Source organism: Mytilus californianus, unplaced genomic scaffold (assembly GCF_021869535.1).
Source record: "Mytilus californianus isolate M0D057914Y unplaced genomic scaffold, xbMytCali1.0.p SCAF_1, whole genome shotgun sequence".
In the NCBI taxonomy this organism is placed as follows: Eukaryota; Metazoa; Mollusca; class Bivalvia; order Mytilida; family Mytilidae; genus Mytilus; species Mytilus californianus.
Window position 1 is genome coordinate 81,389,101 of NW_026262581.1, and position 19,270 is coordinate 81,408,370.

Sequence of the window (19,270 nt, forward strand, 5' to 3'; positions counted from 1 at the left end):
TGTGTTATCGCGGAACCCTTACGAATTTTTTTTTATTTGGTGTTTCTATAGAATATTTTGGAAACTTGAGGTTACATGGTTACTAAAGCTTGTACACAGGTAAAATAAAGGGGTGAAAATTTGATTGGTTAACTTCCAGTGATGATTATTTTCTTATATGCAATGAAATGTTATGTGAAATTTTTTTCCAAAGTACTGGACAGGATAAAACTTTACTCATGCCAAGTATTTCTTTATTTGAAACAAAGATAAATTCTGCTAAATTTTTTGAAAAGTGCAAATTTAACAAAGACTAATAGGGGAAATCAATGGTGGTATAACACCTGTATACACTACTTCATATTCTGGCATCTCTACCCTAAAAAGCTTCAACTGTTATAGAGCACTTTAGAATAGAACTATTACATTTTATTCTGAAAGTTCTTGTCTTGATACGTTGCACATTGCTTATATTCTTTTGAGTTGTGTAAAATTTCAAGGATATGTCCTCTTATATATCATGTATATCTTACGTCTTTTTTAATTCATATATTAAGATTACCTCGAATTGAATAATGTATTTAATAGTTCTATATTGGACAAATATTTTTGTTTAAGTGATTTTTCAAAACTCTTAATTTTACATTTCTGTAAGACCGATTCTTGTTGACATTCCGTTTCACTCAATAAAATATTATGATTAGAAACATAATAATCAAGATTATTATGATGAACTGGAACAGTTCCCGTATGTTAATTTTTGAAAATCCCCTATATCTCTCTCTCTCTCTCTTCTCTTAAGAAAAAGGACCAGAGGAAAATTACTGTTTTTACGGCAACTAAATTGAACGTCACGAGTGATGTAATGCTTCCATCAAGTATTCTGCTAGATCTTCTGAAAAAAGTTAAAGATTGCTGGGAAACAGATAAAGGATATATTACTGTTGTGAGCAGGTATGTCATTAAAAATGTGTAATGATTATAATTTCTATAGTTTTATTTTTAAACTGAAATGCGAAATGAATGAGGCGAATCATTAATCATATTTACTAGGCTTACTTTAGTTTGTCGCAAGTTGGTTCTCACTATCTTTTTTAATATATATATAAACAAATGTGAGTTTGATGTACATCTGTATATACTGTGGGTTCTATTATTTTTGTGGATTTAAAAACAAATTGTATATTCATGAATATTGAATTTCGTGGTTTAGTTAAAATCTGAACATCAAAGTTCATGGTTTATCTTTACCTACGATATCCACAAAAATTGGTATCCCACGAATTACAATGAATCCACAGCAGGTGTTTAATTATGCATCGCTTAGTCATATTTTCTGAAATAACTAGTTTGGAGGACTGTTGTGACAATTGCCGTCAATTTTTATAGAGAAATGTTAATATTGATAAAAATAAATGAATAATCATGGATGGTTGTTATTGTTCTATTCTAAATCAATTTTATATCAATATGAATCACAGTTTGAATTAAAAAGACAACAGTCATATTGATCTTGTCGGAACAAAATGAAATGATATGTCTTGATAATATTGTAAGATAGTATTAAGCCTTGCAGTTACTGTAGAACTGTTCATATAGTTCGCTTGAAGCCAGTCCAGTTTAGTTTAATCCCTTTTAAGACACTATTGTATAGGTTAAATAACCTTTGCCATGTTTTCATAACATTTATAAAACAAATAAATGTTTATTGAACTAAATATATAAGTGGCTCAAAAAAAATGAATACCCTGCATTGGACTGAAAGACTGAAGATGATCTGCTCATTAACTATGTAAATTTTATCGATAGATTAAGATCGACAAAGATGATTGATTATTGGTTGCTTAACGTCCTGTGTCAAATATTTCATGCATGTTCAGGACGATGATCGACATAGAAGTTTCAACTCACAATATATATATTTATACTTCTATGCATAGTAACGGATTAACTGTTAAAATCAGTAAACTACCACAAATGACTTTTACAGACCAATATACAGTCTTCATTAATAGACAAATGCCAATAACACATATTTATCTTTGAATCGTCCGTGTTTATACAAGCTTTGAAAATACAACTGTAGATGGTCATATATTTGAGGTTATTCCATTTACGTGAAAATCAAATAAATAAACTCATCATAGATACCAGGAATGACATTTTATATTTGCGCCAGACTCGCGTTTTGTCTACAAAAGACTCATCAGTGACGCTCTACTCAAAAAAGGTTAAAAAGGCCACATAAAGTACGGATTGGAGAGCATTGAGGACCAAACATTCCTAAAAGTTTTGCCAAATACAGCTAAGGTAATCTATTCCTGAGGTAGAAAAGCCTTAGTATTTCAAAAATTCAAAGTTTTAAAAACAGTTTATTTATAATTATGACTATATCAATGATAATTCATGTCAACACCGAAGTGCTGACTAAAATAGATGTTTTGATACCCTACTGCTCAGTGATAATTCTCAAACAATAGATAGGTGCAGAAAATGTTGAAGTGTTTATTAAACCACTGAATTTTAGTTGCTGTTACTTTATCAATTCAATGCTTAGTATAAAACAAAAGATGTGGTATGATTGCCAATGAGACAACTCTCCACCGGAGACCAAACGACATAGAAGTTAACAACTGTAGGTCACTGCACTACCTTCAACAATTTGCAAAACCCATATCGTATAGTAAGCTATAAATGGCCCAAAAATGACAAAGGTAAAACTAACGGACTAATCAAGGTTTACTTGATACAACATACAACATAGAAAATAATATATACAAACACATAGCTGAGATATTGATAGAGCAAATGTAACTCCGAGAAAATATTGTCAACCGAGGCGAGGCCAAGTGTTTTTTCGATGCATAGCAATTTGCTCTTTCACCCGCTCAGCTATATGTTATTTAATGTTTTATACTAAATTTTCTGTCATTATTGTGCTTTAAATTTTAATTTGAAAGTAATCAATTATGACATCATGTACATAACAACCATCCGTTTTTAATAAAGAGCACTATTGGGTCTATGAAGCGTAATCTCTCACGTATCAACCAATCAAAATTCTGCATTTTAAAGTGAAGGATAATACTATCCTTTATTTACAGCGATGGTTGCACTAAGATTGGGCTGTTTGTTGCACTATATCTTACTTTGGAAAAAATTGAGATAGACGATGAAATTGATGTGTTTCAAGTGGTTAGAGCGATGCAAGTTAGACGTCCTGAATTTTTCATGGAACTAGTAAGTTTTCCTTGATAAAAAATTTGTAATAACATTAACGGTACCAATGTTATTGCACCAGATGAGCGTTTCGACAACTAATGTCTCTTCTATATGATGCTTGAAAACAAAATATTCAAAAGTCCAACACATTATACAAACGTTGGAGAGCTGAAAAAAAAAGTAAATCCAAACCCAGGCAAGGAATTAGAGCTATGCATGAGGGAGATACATTACTTTATTTGAAATACGTTCTAAATTTTTTAAATAAAGCAAATTTTAATAGAAAAATATCTGTATTTTCATGCCAGTAACAAAGTACTGGCTACTGGACTGGTGATAACTTCTGGGATTAACATTTCACAAGCAGATGTATCGTCTTTTGAATTTCAGAAATAAAATAAATGCTTTAAGGTTCTTTTTTTTTAGAAAACTAAAAGATCCTGATCAAGATAATTTCCAAATCGTCATCTCATATTTTGCGGGAAAATCGATATACGTCCCATTTTTCCCGTGATTTTGAATATGCAGAGCAAATGTAGGCAAAGACTCGTATACATATATTCGATTAATGTTAAGAAAAACTCCAACACATTCCTTTTGTTACTTATCATTTAATAATAATATGCAAATCTCTAAGATTTCAGCACAATAAAATTTTATTGCGACGTAGTCATAATTAAAAAAATGGGTATTACAAAGAAACATTGAACGTTAATCGTCACCCTAAAATTTATTTCCGTTGGACGACTATTTGAATTTTAGGAGGGGCAGGAGGATAATGAAAATGAATATCCTGGCCGGGTAAGAGCTGAAAATAAATTGATGTTGACCAAAGCAGGGTGGAAATTAATATCAGCAACACAAAATGCAAGAATTGATTGTGAACAAACGTGTAAAAACATTTAAGCGCGTTTTTGCCACAGAAAAAATAAGCATGCGTAGCAACAGATGAAAATAAAAATTCCATCCGAAAAAAATCTTTCTGTCCCCTCCTGTGGTTTAAACCTCATACTTAAATAATGCTGAAAATATTCTAAAAGTCTTGAATTAATCAAATGTGGTTTGCAATTCCTTCATAGCAGATATTTTATTTTTCTACAGGAGCAGTATGAATATTGCTACAAGTGTGTCAAGGAATATTTAGAAAGAGACTCGCTGTATGCAAATCTTTAGTTTCGTCAGTGTTTGTTTCGTTATAATTAACTTTAGAACACATATATTTACATACTGAAATGTTATGACGAAATAAAAGTAAGAAGTCAGATTTTAAAGAAAACTGTAATTACATGTCTATGTGGACAAATCAAATTGTTCGGTTTTGTATACATTATTGATTAACATTGTCTACGATATATATCTATGATATAGTTTTAATTAATCGGAAAACAGATAATAATCATATTTATTAACCGTGATTTTGATATAAATGTGTAAAACTCTAGTATATTCTAAGGATAAACCTTGAACGACCTTGGATATAGAGAAATTTTTCTTCAAAAAAAGTCAAAATTCAAAAATATTGAGATCAGTCAATTTCAAATTGGTGATTAAAAAACTTGAGCAAAAAACTGATGAACATCAAAGTTATATTCAGTGTTGTCGGGCGAGAGGATGCACTTCAGTTTTCACAAATTGGGCTTTTTTTATTAATTGAAATGTGTTTATTTGAGAATTCAAAACCAAATAATTAAAAAATCTTTTAACAGAACTCAAAGTTGATGATTTGAAAAATATTGTGTCAAAAGTTTGGCTTATTTAAGTTCCTTTTAAAAACTTTTATATGTAATAAAAATTTTCTATCCAAAGAAATTAATTTTATTGGTGGTAAGTTTCTGTTGTGATACAATTATTATAAATGCACACAAAATCGATAAGTTATCATGTTATATTTCATACATCACTATTTGGATTTTTTTTTCAATTCATGCACTGAGTTCGGTAGTACAGTAATGTTGGGATTAGTTCTTAACTCTCTTCAGACCTGACGGAATAATCCACCATAAAAATGTTTTAAAGTAGAACTGTAATATTATGTTTTAAATGTTGAACTATACAAAACAGCTCTACGGTATAACTGTCAAAATCTGTTCCATGGTAAACTGTCAGGATCTATTCTACGTTAGAACTGTCAGAATCAGTTCTATGATAGAACTGCCATGATTTGTTCCAGGGTATAACTGTCAGTATCGTGCGATAGAATTGTCAGAATCTGTTCTACGATAGAGCTATCAGAATTTTTTCCAGGATATACCTGTCATGATCTGTTCAGGGTAGAATGGTAAGAATCTGTTCTCGGGAAGTATTGTCAGGATTTTTCTAACAACTATTTTAAACACTATCAGTCGACTATGCTGGTATCTTAAGATCTTAGAAATTTTATTCAATCGACATTGTTTTAATGCAAATACTCCTGAATTGAAGATATGTATTGATGTAATCGAGACTTCATTTGTTGTTGTCACTTTTACTATAAAGTTTTTTTATATAATATATAAATATTCTCTATTATATTACTGTTATGTTAAATTATATTTGTTTTGTTTATATACATACTTTGTTTATCATTTATTCTATAATACATAGTGTGATACTTTTTTTTATCAAATAAAATACTTTGAAAAGTCGTTTTGCTATTAATCATTGCCATAAATTGCCATCAATCTTTAGCATTAATTCCTCCGCTATGTGGAAACGAAAATGAAGATAGCATTGTTTGGTCTGGTAATAACCGCGAGGAAAGTGAGCTGTTTATATAACTGATTATCGACAAAAGATGGAATTTTTCAAGTTGATGAAAGGCGCCAAAAAATTGATGCTAAAACCATGTCTGCAGATGTCAAAGCAGATTGTGTTGTATTATGTGTCATCAGGTATACAAATGATCATAACCAGGTATATTATTTTGACTAAAGGATTGATAGTTTTGACCCTAACGTCCAATGGCATATATTTGTGTTGACTTAAGAGTATATCGTAAAAAATACGAGAAAAATTCAAACTGTCGGTGTTGTTCTCGGTCTAGATGAACATCAAGCTTTTAAATCTAATCTTTATTCAAATACATAGTTAAAACTAGAACAAAAAAAGTGTTACAGCTGATTGAAACACAGTCCATTTGAAATTCCTCTTTATAAATCACTAAAGGGAGTACAATGTATTATAAATATATATATATATATATATATAAGTGCCTATAAATAGCAGCACATGACATACAAATCTATGGGAGTGTGGATTAATCAGTACAGAGATTAATTCAATTACACAAATAAAATTATAGATTGCCTAACAATGTAATTTTAACACACTATTGAGTATTTAAATATAAGAATGTTTAAAATATTTACAAAATGATGAAAATAAACGCAATATTTCGCTAGACTAACTAGCTTTATCAAGCGTGCATCTATCCAGGTGAAATCGGATGTAGATGATAAGAAACTTTTGCAGCTCAATGTATATGTTGCACTTGAATTTAGCTGCCTTGAAAATAATACATAATTTGGATGAAGTTCAAGATTTTTACAAAATTGGTAGTTGAAGTTAGCAACGTCCATTGGCCAATATTACAGGATAAAAAGGACGATGCTGTGTACTAAATTATTCTTTATCTTTCCTGTATCTTTTCTCATCTTTTTCGTTAAGACCATCAGGTTCTAAAGTGTGGAGTTGGTGGATCCAAAACTTTTCTCTTCTCCTTCTCGCCGTGGTGTCCCACTCGGTATTGACTTTTATGATTTGGAAGGTAACATTATCAAAAGAATGTTTCGTTGAACGAAGATGTCTTGTGAGAGGACAGTTTTTGTTGGTTTTGTACCATGAACGATGGTTATTGAGCCGAATATTAAATTTGTCCATTGTTTCTCCCACATACTGAATGCCACATGTGTCACATGTTAATATATAAATTGCGTTCTCCGTTTTACAGTTGGAATTTGAGTAGATGGTATAATTTTGTTTAGTAACGGAGCTGATGAAAGAACTGCTTGTATTGGCAGCTTTACAACACAAGCAGTTCCTTCGACCACATTGTTTGTAGCAACCGGGAGATGGAGTAGGCTGCTTTACTAATACAGATGTCACTAATTTGTCACGGATGTTTTTAGGTCTTCTGAAGGCCATGACTGGTGGTGAGGAAAATACTTTTTTAAGATTTGAATCATTTTCTATAATTTTCCAATGCTTCTGAACAATGGAAGACACATTTTTAAAATCAGGATGGTAAGTGAGTACAAGGGGTGTTCTGTTAGCTGCTTTATTCTTATCTTTGTACTCTAGAAGTTCTTGGCGACTTGTTTTGTTTGCTCTTTCGAAAGCGCTATCAATGATGTTGTTATTGTATCCTCGAACAACTAGATGTTTACGTAGTTGTCCAAGTCTAGCATTTTGCGTATTTTCAGTAGAGCATATTCTCTTGATTCGCAATGCCTGGCTGAATGGGATGCCACGGGAGCAGTGTTTAGGATGGCAACCTTTAGGAGAAAGGAATTGATGTTTGTCCGTTTGTTTGGTATGAAGGTCCGTTATAATGGTTCCGTTCTTGATGTAACTCGTAGTGTCGAGGAAGTTTATTTTCTCCATAGATGATTCATATGTAAATTTTATTGAATGGTGGAAATAGTTACAGTGTCCTAGAAATTCATAAAGATGTTCTTGTGAATCTGTCCATTTGAAATCAATATCGTCAATGAATCGGAACCATGATAAGGGCTGGTATGGAGCACTAGCCAAGAAGCGTTTTTCAAGTTGGCTCATAAATATGTTGGCATATGACGGGGCCATTTTTGTGCCCATACTAGTACCGTCTATCTGGAGATAATGTTTTTCATTGAAAGAGAAGTTGTTGTTCTCTAGCAATAGTTTCAGAAGTGTAACAAGGCACTCAGTTGGGGGATTTTTTTCACTTCGAGTGTTCCATACCTCTTCACACGCTGCTATTCCTTCGTCTTGTGGAATGTTGGTATATAAAGAAGACACGTCCATGAATGCAAGTATAGTATTGCTTGGAAGAGGATTGAGGCTTTCCATTTTCTTTAGATAATCAGTCGTATCTTGGATGTAAGAGGGTAGTTCTTTCACATGAGGTCTTAGATGATGGTCTAAAAATTCTGATATCTTTTCAGTTGGATGACTATTTGCTGAAACAATTGGTCGACCTGGATTGCCCGTTTTATGTATTTTAGGCAACATATAGAATCTTCCGGCCTTTGCTTCGTTCTCAAGAGGTCGGAGATAATCAAAGGTGTCATTGTCTATATGCTTTTTGTAGAACATCTCTTGAAGGATGGTGTTGATCTTTCGAATATTATTTAGTGTTGGATCTGTGGTTAATTGTTTACAAAAAATGGAGTTTGAAAGTTGGCGATTTCCCTCTGCTATGTAATCTGTTTTATTCATGACAATCACAGCGCCCCCTTTGTCGGCAGGTTTTATTACGATATCCTCTTGATCTTTTAACGCTTTCAAAGCAATGCTTTCTGACTTGGATAAATTATAATTTCTTGTATTTGTTATACAGGACTTTATATCAGACCTCACGTAGTTAATGAATGACTCCAAGTTATCATTTTTACTCTTAGGTGGTTTCCATGAACTTTTTTTCTTAAATTTTGGGATGGGCGTGACTTCTTCATTGGTGTCAGTATCTGAATCTGTTAATCCAGCTTCTTCAAGGTTTTTCTTGCCCCTATTGTAGAAAAAATCTTTCAAGCGTAAACGTCTAGCGAATTGGTCTAAGTCCTCGTCTAGCTGAAAGTTATTTACATTTGATGGGATAGGACAGAAGTTTAAACCTTTACTTAAAAGAGATTCTTCAGCACGTGTAAGTTCTTTAGATGACAAATTTACAACAATGCTTTCTGTTTTTTGTTTCCGTCTTTTGAATTTTCTTTTTCTAGGGACCTTATGGTTTGTTGTATTGATATCATTCATATCCTGATTTAAATAGACAGTGTGAATATTATCTCTTTGAAATTTATTCCTTTGTTTTTCTGTATGTTTGGATAGTTCAATTTTTTCAATATCTGCGAGGCGACGTTTAATTATTGGTAAATCGTCACGTGAAATGTTACTATTGTTGATGTTATCTGATATTTCATTTACAATTTGTTTGTAATTTGTGGTTGTAAAAGAAAGTAACAGTTGAAGTAGCTGGATTGAACAGTTAAACAGAATTTCATTCCAACGGCTCATGAATCTTTTGGATTTATGTCCCGGTGCCTGGGGACTCACTTTGATGTTTAAACCTTTTGGTACAGTTCTACTTTGAATATATTTTTTTAAGTTTGATAAATGATGTTCAGTTTGTAGTTTCTTTTTAGTTAAAGATCTTAATTTCTTGAAATGCAGTGCGCTATCCATGTTGTAAAGATAGCGATAGATTTGAATGGATTACACAAACATTTGTGAAATGCGTGCTACTGAAGATAATAATATAAGTGCCTATAAATAGCAGCACATGACATACAAATCTATGGGAGTGTGGATTAATCAGTACAGAGATTAATTCAATTACACAAATAAAATTATGGATTGCCTAACAATGTAATTTTAACACACTATTGAGTATGTAAATATAAGAATGTTTAAAATATTTACAAAATGATGAAAATAAACGCAATATTTCGCTAGACTAACTAGCTTTATCAAGCGTGCATCTATCCAGGTGAAATCGGATGTAGATGATAAGAAACTTTTGCAGCTCAATGTATATGTTGCACTTGAATTTAGCTGCCTTGAAAATAATACATAATTTGGATGAAGTTCAAGATTTTTACAAAATTGGTAGTTGAAGTTAGCAACGTCCATTGGCCAATATTACAGGATAAAAAGGACGATGCTATGTACTAAATTATTCTTTATCTTTCCTGTATCTTTTCTCATCTTTTTCGTTAAGACCATCAGGTTCTAAAGTGTGGAGTTGGTGGATCCAAAAATTTTCTCTTCTCCTTCTCGCCGTGGTGTCCCACTCGGTGTTGACTTCTATGATTTGGAAGGTAACATTATCAAAAGAATGTTTCGTTGAACGAAGATGTCTTGTGAGAGGACAGTTTTTGTTGGTTTTGTACCATGAACGATGGTTATTGAGCCGAATATTAAATTTGTCCTTTGTTTCTCCCACATACTGAATGCCACATGTGTCACATGTTAATATATAAATTGAGTTCTCCGTTTTACAGTTGGAATTTGAATAGATGGTATAATTTTGTTTAGTAACGGAGCTGATGAAAGAACTGCTTGTATTGGCAGCTTTACAACACAAGCAGTTCCTTCGACCACATTGTTTGTAGCAACCGGGAGATGGAGTAGGCTGCTTTGCTAATGCAGATGTCACTAATTTGTCACGGATGTTTTTAGGTCTTCTGAAGGCCATGACTGGTGGTGAGGAAAATACTTTTTTAAGATTTGAATCATTTTCTATAATTTTCCAATGCTTCTGAACAATGGAAGCACATTTTTAAAATCAGGATGGTAAGTGAGTACAAGGGGTGTTCTGTTAGCTGCTTTATTCTTATCTTTGTACTCTAGAAGTTCTTGGCGACTAGTTTTGTTTGCTCTTTCGAAAGCGCTATCAATGATGTTGTTATTGTATCCTCGAACAACTAGATGTTTACGTAGTTGTCCAAGTCTAGCATTTTGCGTATTTTCAGTAGAGCATATTCTCTTGATTCGCAATGCCTGGCTGAATGGGATGCCACGGGAGCAGTGTTTAGGATGGCAACTTTTAGGAGAAAGGAATTGATGTTTGTCCGTTTGTTTGGTTTGAAGGTCCGTTATAATGGTTCCGTTCTTGATGTAACTCGTAGTGTCGAGGAAGTTTATTTTCTCCTTAGATGATTCATATGTAAATTTTATGTAAATTCATTGACGATATTGATTTCAAATGGACAGATTCGCAAGAACATCTTAATGAATTTCTAGGACACTGTAACTCTTTCCACCATTCAATAAAATTTACATATAATCATCTATGGAGAAAATAAACTTCCTCGACACTACGAGTTACATCAAGAACGGAACCATTATAACGGACCTTCATACCAAACAAACGGACAAACATCAATTCCTTTCTCCTAAAAGTTGCCATCCTAAACACTGCTCCCGTGGCATCCCATTCAGCCAGGCATTGCGAATCAAGAGAATATGCTCTACTGAAAATACGCAAAATGCTAGACTTGGACAACTACGTAAACATCTAGTTGTTCGAGGATACAATAACAACATCATTGATAGCGCTTTCGAAAGAGCAAACAAAACTAGTCGCCAAGAACTTCTAGAGTACAAAGATAAGAATAAAGCAGCTAACAGAACACCCCTTGTACTCACTTACCATCCTGATTTTAAAAATGTGTCTTCCATTGTTCAGAAGCATTGGAAAATTATAGAAAATGATTCAAATCTTAAAAAAGTATTTTCCTCACCACCAGTCATGGCCTTCAGAAGACCTAAAAACATCCGTGACAAACGGAGAAACAATGGACAAATTTAATATTTGGCTCAATAACCATCGTTCATGGTACAAAACCAACAAAAACTGTCCTCTCACAAGACATCTTCGTTCAACGAAACATTCTTTTGATAATGTTACCTTCCAAATCATAGAAGTCAACACCGAGTGGGACACCACGGCGAGAAGGAGAAGAGAAAAGTTTTGGATCCACCAACTCCACACTTTAGAACCTGATGGTCTTAACGAAAAAGATGAGAAAAGATACAGGAAAGATAAAGAATAATTTAGTACACAGCATCGTCCTTTTTATCCTGTAATATTGGCCAATGGACGTTGCTAACTTCAACTACCAATTTTGTAAAAATCTTGAACTTCATCCAAATTATGTATTATTTTCAAGGCAGCTAAATTCAAGTGCAACATATACATTGAGCTGCAAAAGTTTCTTATCATCTACATCCGATTTCACCTGGATAGATGCACGCTTGATAAAGCTAGTTAGTCCAGCGAAATATTGCGTTTATTTTCATCATTTTGTAAATATTTTAAACATTCTTATATTTACATACTCAATAGTGTGTTAAAATTACATTGTTAGGCAATCTATAATTTTATTTGTGTAATTGAATTAATCTCTGTACTGATTAATCCACACTCCCATAGATTTGTATGTCATGTGCTGCTATTTATAGGCACTTATATTATTATCTTCAGTAGCACGCATTTCACAAATGTTTGTGTAATCCATTCAAATCTATCGCTTTCTTTACAACATGGATAGCGCACTGCATTTCAAGAAATTAAGATCTTTAAGTAAAAAGAAACTACAAACTGAACATCATTTATCAAACTTAAAAAAATATATTCAAAGTAGAACTGTACCAAAAGGTTTAAACATCAAAGTGAGTCCCCAGGCACCGGGACATAAATCCAAAAGATTCATGAGCCGTTGGAATGAAATTCTGTTTAACTGTTCAATCCAGCTACTTCAACTGTTACTTTCTTTTACAACCTCAAATTACAAACAAATTGTAAATGAAATATCAGATATCATCAACAATAGTAACATTTCACGTGACGATTTACCAATAATTAAACGTCGCCTAGCAGATATTGAAAAAATTGAACTATCCAAACATAAAGAAAAACAAAGGAATAAATTTCAAAGAGATAAAATTCACACTGTCTATTTAAATCAGGATTTGAATGATATCAATACAACAAACCATAAGGTCCCTAGAAAAAGAAAATTCAAAAGACGGAAACAAAAAACAGAAAGCATTGTTGTAAATTTGTCATCTAAAGAACTTACACGTGCTGAAGAATCTCTTTTAAGTAAAGGTTTAAACTTCTGTCCTATCCCATCAAATGTAAATAACTTTCAGCTAGACGAGGACTTAGACCAATTCGCTAGACGTTTACGCTTGAAAGATTTTTTCTACAATAGGGGCAAGAAAAACCTTGAAGAAGCTGGATTAACAGATTCAGATACTGACACCAATGAAGAAGTCACGCCCATCCCAAAATTTAAGAAAAAAAGTTCATGGAAACCACCTAAGAGTAAAAATGATAACTAGGAGTCATTCATTAACTACGTGAGGTCTGATATAAAGTCCTGTATAACAAATACAAGAAATTATAATTTATCCAAGTCAGAAAGCATTGCTTTGAAAGCGTTAAAAGATCAAGAAGTTATCGTATTAAAACCTGCCGACAAAGGAGGCGCTGTGGTTGTCATGAATAAAACAGATTACATAGCAGAGGGAAATCGCCAACTTTCAAACTCCATTTTTTATAAACAATTAACCACAGATCCAACACTAAATAATATTCGAAAGATCAACACCATCCTTCAAGAGATGTTCGACAAAAAGCATATAGACAATGACACCTTTGATTATCTCCGACCTCTTGAGAACGAAGCAAAGGCCGGAAGATTCTATATGTTGCCTAAAATACATAAAACGGGCAATCCAGGTCGACCAATTGTTTCAGCTAATAGCCATCCAACTGAAAAGATATCAGAATTTTTAGACCATCATCTAAGACCTCATGAGAAAGAACTACCCTCTTACATCCAAGATACGACTGATTATCTAAAGAAAATGGAAAGCCTCAATCCTCTACCAAGCAATACTATACTTGCATCCATGGACGTGTCTTCTTTATATACCAACATTCCACAAGACGAAGGAATAGCAGCGTGTGAAGAGGTATGGAACACTCGAAGTGAAAAAAATCCTCCAACTGAGTGCCTTGTTACACTTCTGAAACTAGTGCTAGAGAACAACAACTTCTCTTTCAATGAAAAACATTATCTCCAGATAGACGGTACTAGTATGGGCACAAAAATGGCCCCGTCATATGCCAACATATTTATGAGCCAACTTGAAAAACGCTTCTTGGCTAGTGCTCCATACCAGCCCTTATCATGGTTCCGATTCATTGACGATATTGATTTCAAATGGACAGATTCACAAGAACATCTTTATGAATTTCTAGGACACTGTAACTATTTCCACCATTCAATAAAATTTACATATGAATCATCTATGGAGAAAATAAACTTCCTCGACACTACGAGTTACATCAAGAACGGAACCATTATAACGGACCTTCATACCAAACAAACGGACAAACATCAATTCCTTTCTCCTAAAGGTTGCCATCCTAAACACTGCTCCCGTGGCATCCCATTCAGCCAGGCATTGAGAATCAAGAGAATATGCTCTACTGAAAATACGCAAAATGCTAGACTTGGACAACTACGTAAACATCTAGTTGTTCGAGGATACAATAACAACATCATTGATAGCGCTTTCGAAAGAGCAAACAAAACAAGTCGCCAAGAACTTCTAGAGTACAAAGATAAGAATAAAGCAGCTAACAGAACACCCCTTGTACTCACTTACCATCCTGATTTTAAAAATGTGTCTTCCATTGTTCAGAAGCATTGGAAAATTATAGAAAATGATTCAAATCTTAAAAAAGTATTTTCCTCACCACCAGTCATGGCCTTCAGAAGACCTAAAAACATCCGTGACAAATTAGTGACATCTGTATTAGCAAAGCAGCCTACTCCATCTCCCGGTTGCTACAAACAATGTGGTCGAAGGAACTGCTTGTGTTGTAAAGCTGCCAATACAAGCAGTTCTTTCATCAGCTCCGTTACTAAACAAAATTATACCATCTACTCAAATTCCAACTGTAAAACGGAGAACGCAATTTATATATTAACATGTGACACATGTGGCATTCAGTATGTGGGAGAAACAATGGACAAATTTAATATTCGGCTCAATAACCATCGTTCATGGTACAAAACCAACAAAAACTGTCCTCTCACAAGACATCTTCGTTCAACGAAACATTCTTTTGATAATGTTACCTTCCAAATCATAGTAGTCAACACCGAGTGGGACACCACGGCGAGAAGGAGAAGAGAAAATTTTTGGATCCACCAACTCCACACTTTAGAACCTGATGGTCTTAACGAAAAAGATGAGAAAAGATACAGGAAAGATAAAGAATAATTTAGTACACAGCATCGTCCTTTTTATCCTGTAATATTGGCCAATGGACGTTGCTAACTTCAACTACCAATTTTGTAAAAATCTTTAACTTCATCCAAATTTGTATTATTTTCAAGGCAGCTAAATTCAAGTGCAACATATACATTGAGCTGCAAAAGTTTCTTATCATCTACATCCGATTTCACCTGGATAGATGCACGCTTGATAAAGCTAGTTAGTCTAGCGAAATATTGCGTTTATTTTCATCATTTTGTAAATATTTTAAACATTCTTATATTTACATACTCAATAGTGTGTTAAAATTACATTGTTAGGCAATCTATATATATATATATATATATATATATATATATATATATATATATATAATAAAACCACATTCCGGCTCATGTATTTGTTCTTTAAGGGGTTTATAACTGACAAGACATACGTTTAGATATTTCTGTTGGATCATAATTATTGTGCTTATCAAAAGATCCGGAATTCCAGACATGTCCTTTAATGAGTTTTATATAACAAGATGTTAAAGCATGATCGATTGATGTATGTGGCAAATATCAGGTTCATATTCAGGACGATGACTATTTGTGATGTCATAGGAAAATAGTCCAATAGACAAAGACATGTACTGACTTGAATGTTTCCCATGCTAACATTCTACATATATACATTTAGTCGTTAGACTGAAAACATGATTGGTTGTTGCTTGCTTATCTTCCAGCTCAAACTTCAATTCTGAGCCCGAACATATACCAACCTTAAAGTCCCTGTACGTAGTGGAAAGACAGCAAATATCAATTTTACAGTTTTATGTTATGAACTTATAATGTACCGAAACCGCTATTACAAATGTACCTGTGAAAGAATATGAAATAGCCTTTTAAAAATGCTAAACTCGGGTTTTTCAAAAGATAACATAGTAGTATATAATGAAAAAGGCTGAGTTATCTTATAATGTTACTGCATTACTTTTACATTTCAAAACAAATAAAGATAATAACAACAAAGAGATTACTGTAATATTACTGTATAATGTTGCAATGCAAACAAGTTCGTAACATAATAACCTAAATTTATTTTCTGGTGGCTGTATATGTCACATAAACAGGTCAATATGCGTATCTGAGCATTTTTTTTTTCTTGCGCGACAGTATCCAACTAACAGCTGTAGCTACCTTAGGTAGACAGGAAGCGAGCAAATATTGACCTTGCTTTCCAATCATGTGTCGTTTTTACTTCCTTCGTCAGTTAATGGTCATCCTGTTGGTAGCTGAAATAATTTTTCATTGTGTGTTTTAGTTTTGCGATACATTGTTTAGAGAAATAAAGAGTGAGGTTAGTGTGTACTTTAAGTAAGCTCATCACAGTGTGTGTCCTTACTAGTTCATGCTACCTGTACCATGGGGGTCTGGTTGGGTTTACAGAATAGAGAAAAATAGGCAAAATGTGCATAATAAAGGGCAATAAAAAATAGAGAATAGATAAAAATGGACCAAAAATATAATGAATAGAGAATAACGGAGTACTTAAATATAAAGAATAGAGAATAGTGGACCAAAAGTATAAAGAATAGAGAAATATGGGCTAAAAATTTAAAGAATACAGAAATGAAAGACCCCCATCCACACCCTATGCCATGTGTTGTTTCATGTAGTTGTTGTTTATCTTTGTTTGTACGGAATTTTTTTTTCAAAGAGTCGGTTTTTGGTGGTTCATGTGATCTACTGTACTGTCCAGTAATTTTAGTTAGTCGTGTTATACTTCTTTAGTATTTTAAAGATTTGTTTAAATAAGAATATGTAGTTAGTGACAATTGCCGTACTAAAATGATAACTAATCATTGAAAAACAAACAAAGACACTTCCATTTTGCATATTTCTTTATTTTAAAGACATAACTATTATATTATGATTTGTAATGTAAATGAGGTTCGAGTGTCAATGCGTCATAGCTTTCCTCGTGTATACTAATAACCATGAATTGCGACTAAATCAAACACAAACTAAAAGCCAATTGTTCAGAGAACAATTGAAGGTCTTTCCACATTAAATTTCTAAATAATTTATAAGAAGCTACATGCGGTCTATTCAAAGTAGATTGGCGCTTTTGGTCATGTGTTTTTTTTTCTTTTTCATTTTGAAAAAATAACAATCATCCCATAATAATTTAGAAATATTTTTATGCGATTGAAGCGCTACGAGAAATAGTTTATACTTATTGACTGGGTATGAGTGGAATAGTAAGTTTGTTGTCCCCCGATGTGCAACTATTGCCCTGAGGCGTAGCCGAGGGTTATTGTTGTATCCGAGGGGACAATAAACTTACTATTCCACGAATATCCGGTCAATAAGTGTTTTATTGTACCGAAAGAGACAACAGACAATAAATGTCGGGGCTTAATCAACTATCGTAACATAAAAAGCAGAAACGCAACCATACTATTTAACGATAACTTCATCTATATTTTGAATGCTAAGGCTACGTCCCGCACTGACATTATCCTGGTTCCCGGTACTACGTTCCAGGTATTAGCTAATAGCCATACGCTGTCACGAGGTCCCGGTACGGGGTTATTTTTTAAATTTCAAAATGGACCGGAAGTCGGCATCTGGGAGTCCGCCTCAGGTAAACAAAAGCTCTAAATTTTGGACTTGGGAGACAAAAAATAAGAAAATGACTTTGCACATTTCTGCAAAAAAGTATTTTCTTTAATTTAAGGTATTAATGATTCAAATTGGGATGCAGACGAAAAATGTGCAAACGATTTAATCCAAGCACATCCAACTTGTCTTACAAAAAGGGCGTGTTATGTGGGTCAGACTAGGTGTAACTGTCTACGCTAACCACTATCCTACAAATTATGCCTGTAGACTTCCTAAATAAGTATTGGACACGATATAATGCAGAACAAATTCAAATTTTTTTTGCTGAATCATCGAAATAGTCTAAATAATACCGGCTACAATGTAAGTGTTGAAGTTTTGAAGCAAAATTATTAGTCCGAGATTACTCTGACGTCCAACGGCTGTTTTGCCAGACAATCCACGGCCCCAGCTTGTCTGGCAAAACAGCCGTTGGACGTCAGAGTAATCTCAGACTACAAAATTATATGTGGGGAAATGTCCATATTATACTTATACAAATGAAAAACATGAGGACAAGCTGTTCATCAGAGGGAATTTACACATATGGTCACCTTTTCACCTGAAAATATACTATGGGTGTAGACAAACTGGTGCATACCTGAAACTGAAAGTTTTAAGGCATGACATGCCCCATATAGGAAAAAGCTGTTAGTGTATATCAGTTAGGTTAAATAATGTAAAAAAAACTTGACATTTGATGTGCATTTTTCCCCCATTATGCACATGATGCAGAAGAATACAAATAAACAAACACATGAGTTTCATTTGATATGGTCCACTCTATATCATGTTATATGTTCCCAAATAAGTGTGTTTGCAGTCTTCATAAATGAGTTAAATGTACATGTAGTGAACGGTTTATATTTTATTTTTATCTGATCCCCAATTATTTTGAATGATGAAAACAAATTCATCTGGTCATCTGATGCCATTGAGATCCTTCAGCAGTTCAGAACTATTTAAAACAAAACGATAACTGATTAATAATATTCAATAATACAATAATAATAATAATAATATTATTATAATCCAGAACACAGGGATTCATGACTAATTTGGATTAGGTTTCAGTGTGTTACTTACAAAATTTTGACAATTTTATCATTACATTATTATCCATGGAATCGATGGATTATATTTTACTACATTCAATTTGTATTAAACCTTATTTTATAACAATCATACTAATCATTAATAACCAATTATTTTGTTATTTTATTTAGTTCAAATATTATGTTGTATTGTATGTAGACTTTGTTTTGTAATTACAATGATTATTCTGCTCAGTAATTGGCGCCGTGATTTTCACAATAAAATATCTTGTATCTGGATATAGACACAATCCCAGATTTAAAGTTGAACTGCAAAGGGTTATTTCTTTTTTTCTTTTATTAAAATGTTTTAATTTCTTAATATTGATTTAAAATTCTGAAAAAATTAAT

The 19,270-nt window shown here is 33.1% G+C and overlaps 1 protein-coding gene across 2 annotated transcripts in view; it reads left to right on the forward strand.

The window, feature by feature from the left end:
* Positions 1–5,825, forward strand: part of LOC127724556 (receptor-type tyrosine-protein phosphatase T-like) — a 177,609-nt gene extending 171,784 nt beyond the window's left edge. For both annotated transcript variants that reach the window (XM_052231547.1, XM_052231540.1), the window contains exons 29-31: positions 782–933; positions 3,084–3,219; positions 4,303–5,825. In XM_052231547.1, the coding sequence (XP_052087507.1) occupies positions 782–933; positions 3,084–3,219; positions 4,303–4,374 (360 nt within the window). In that variant the 3' untranslated portion in view covers positions 4,375–5,825. The remainder of the gene's footprint in view (positions 1–781; positions 934–3,083; positions 3,220–4,302) is intronic.
* The last annotated feature ends 13,445 nt before the right edge of the window (positions 5,826–19,270 follow it).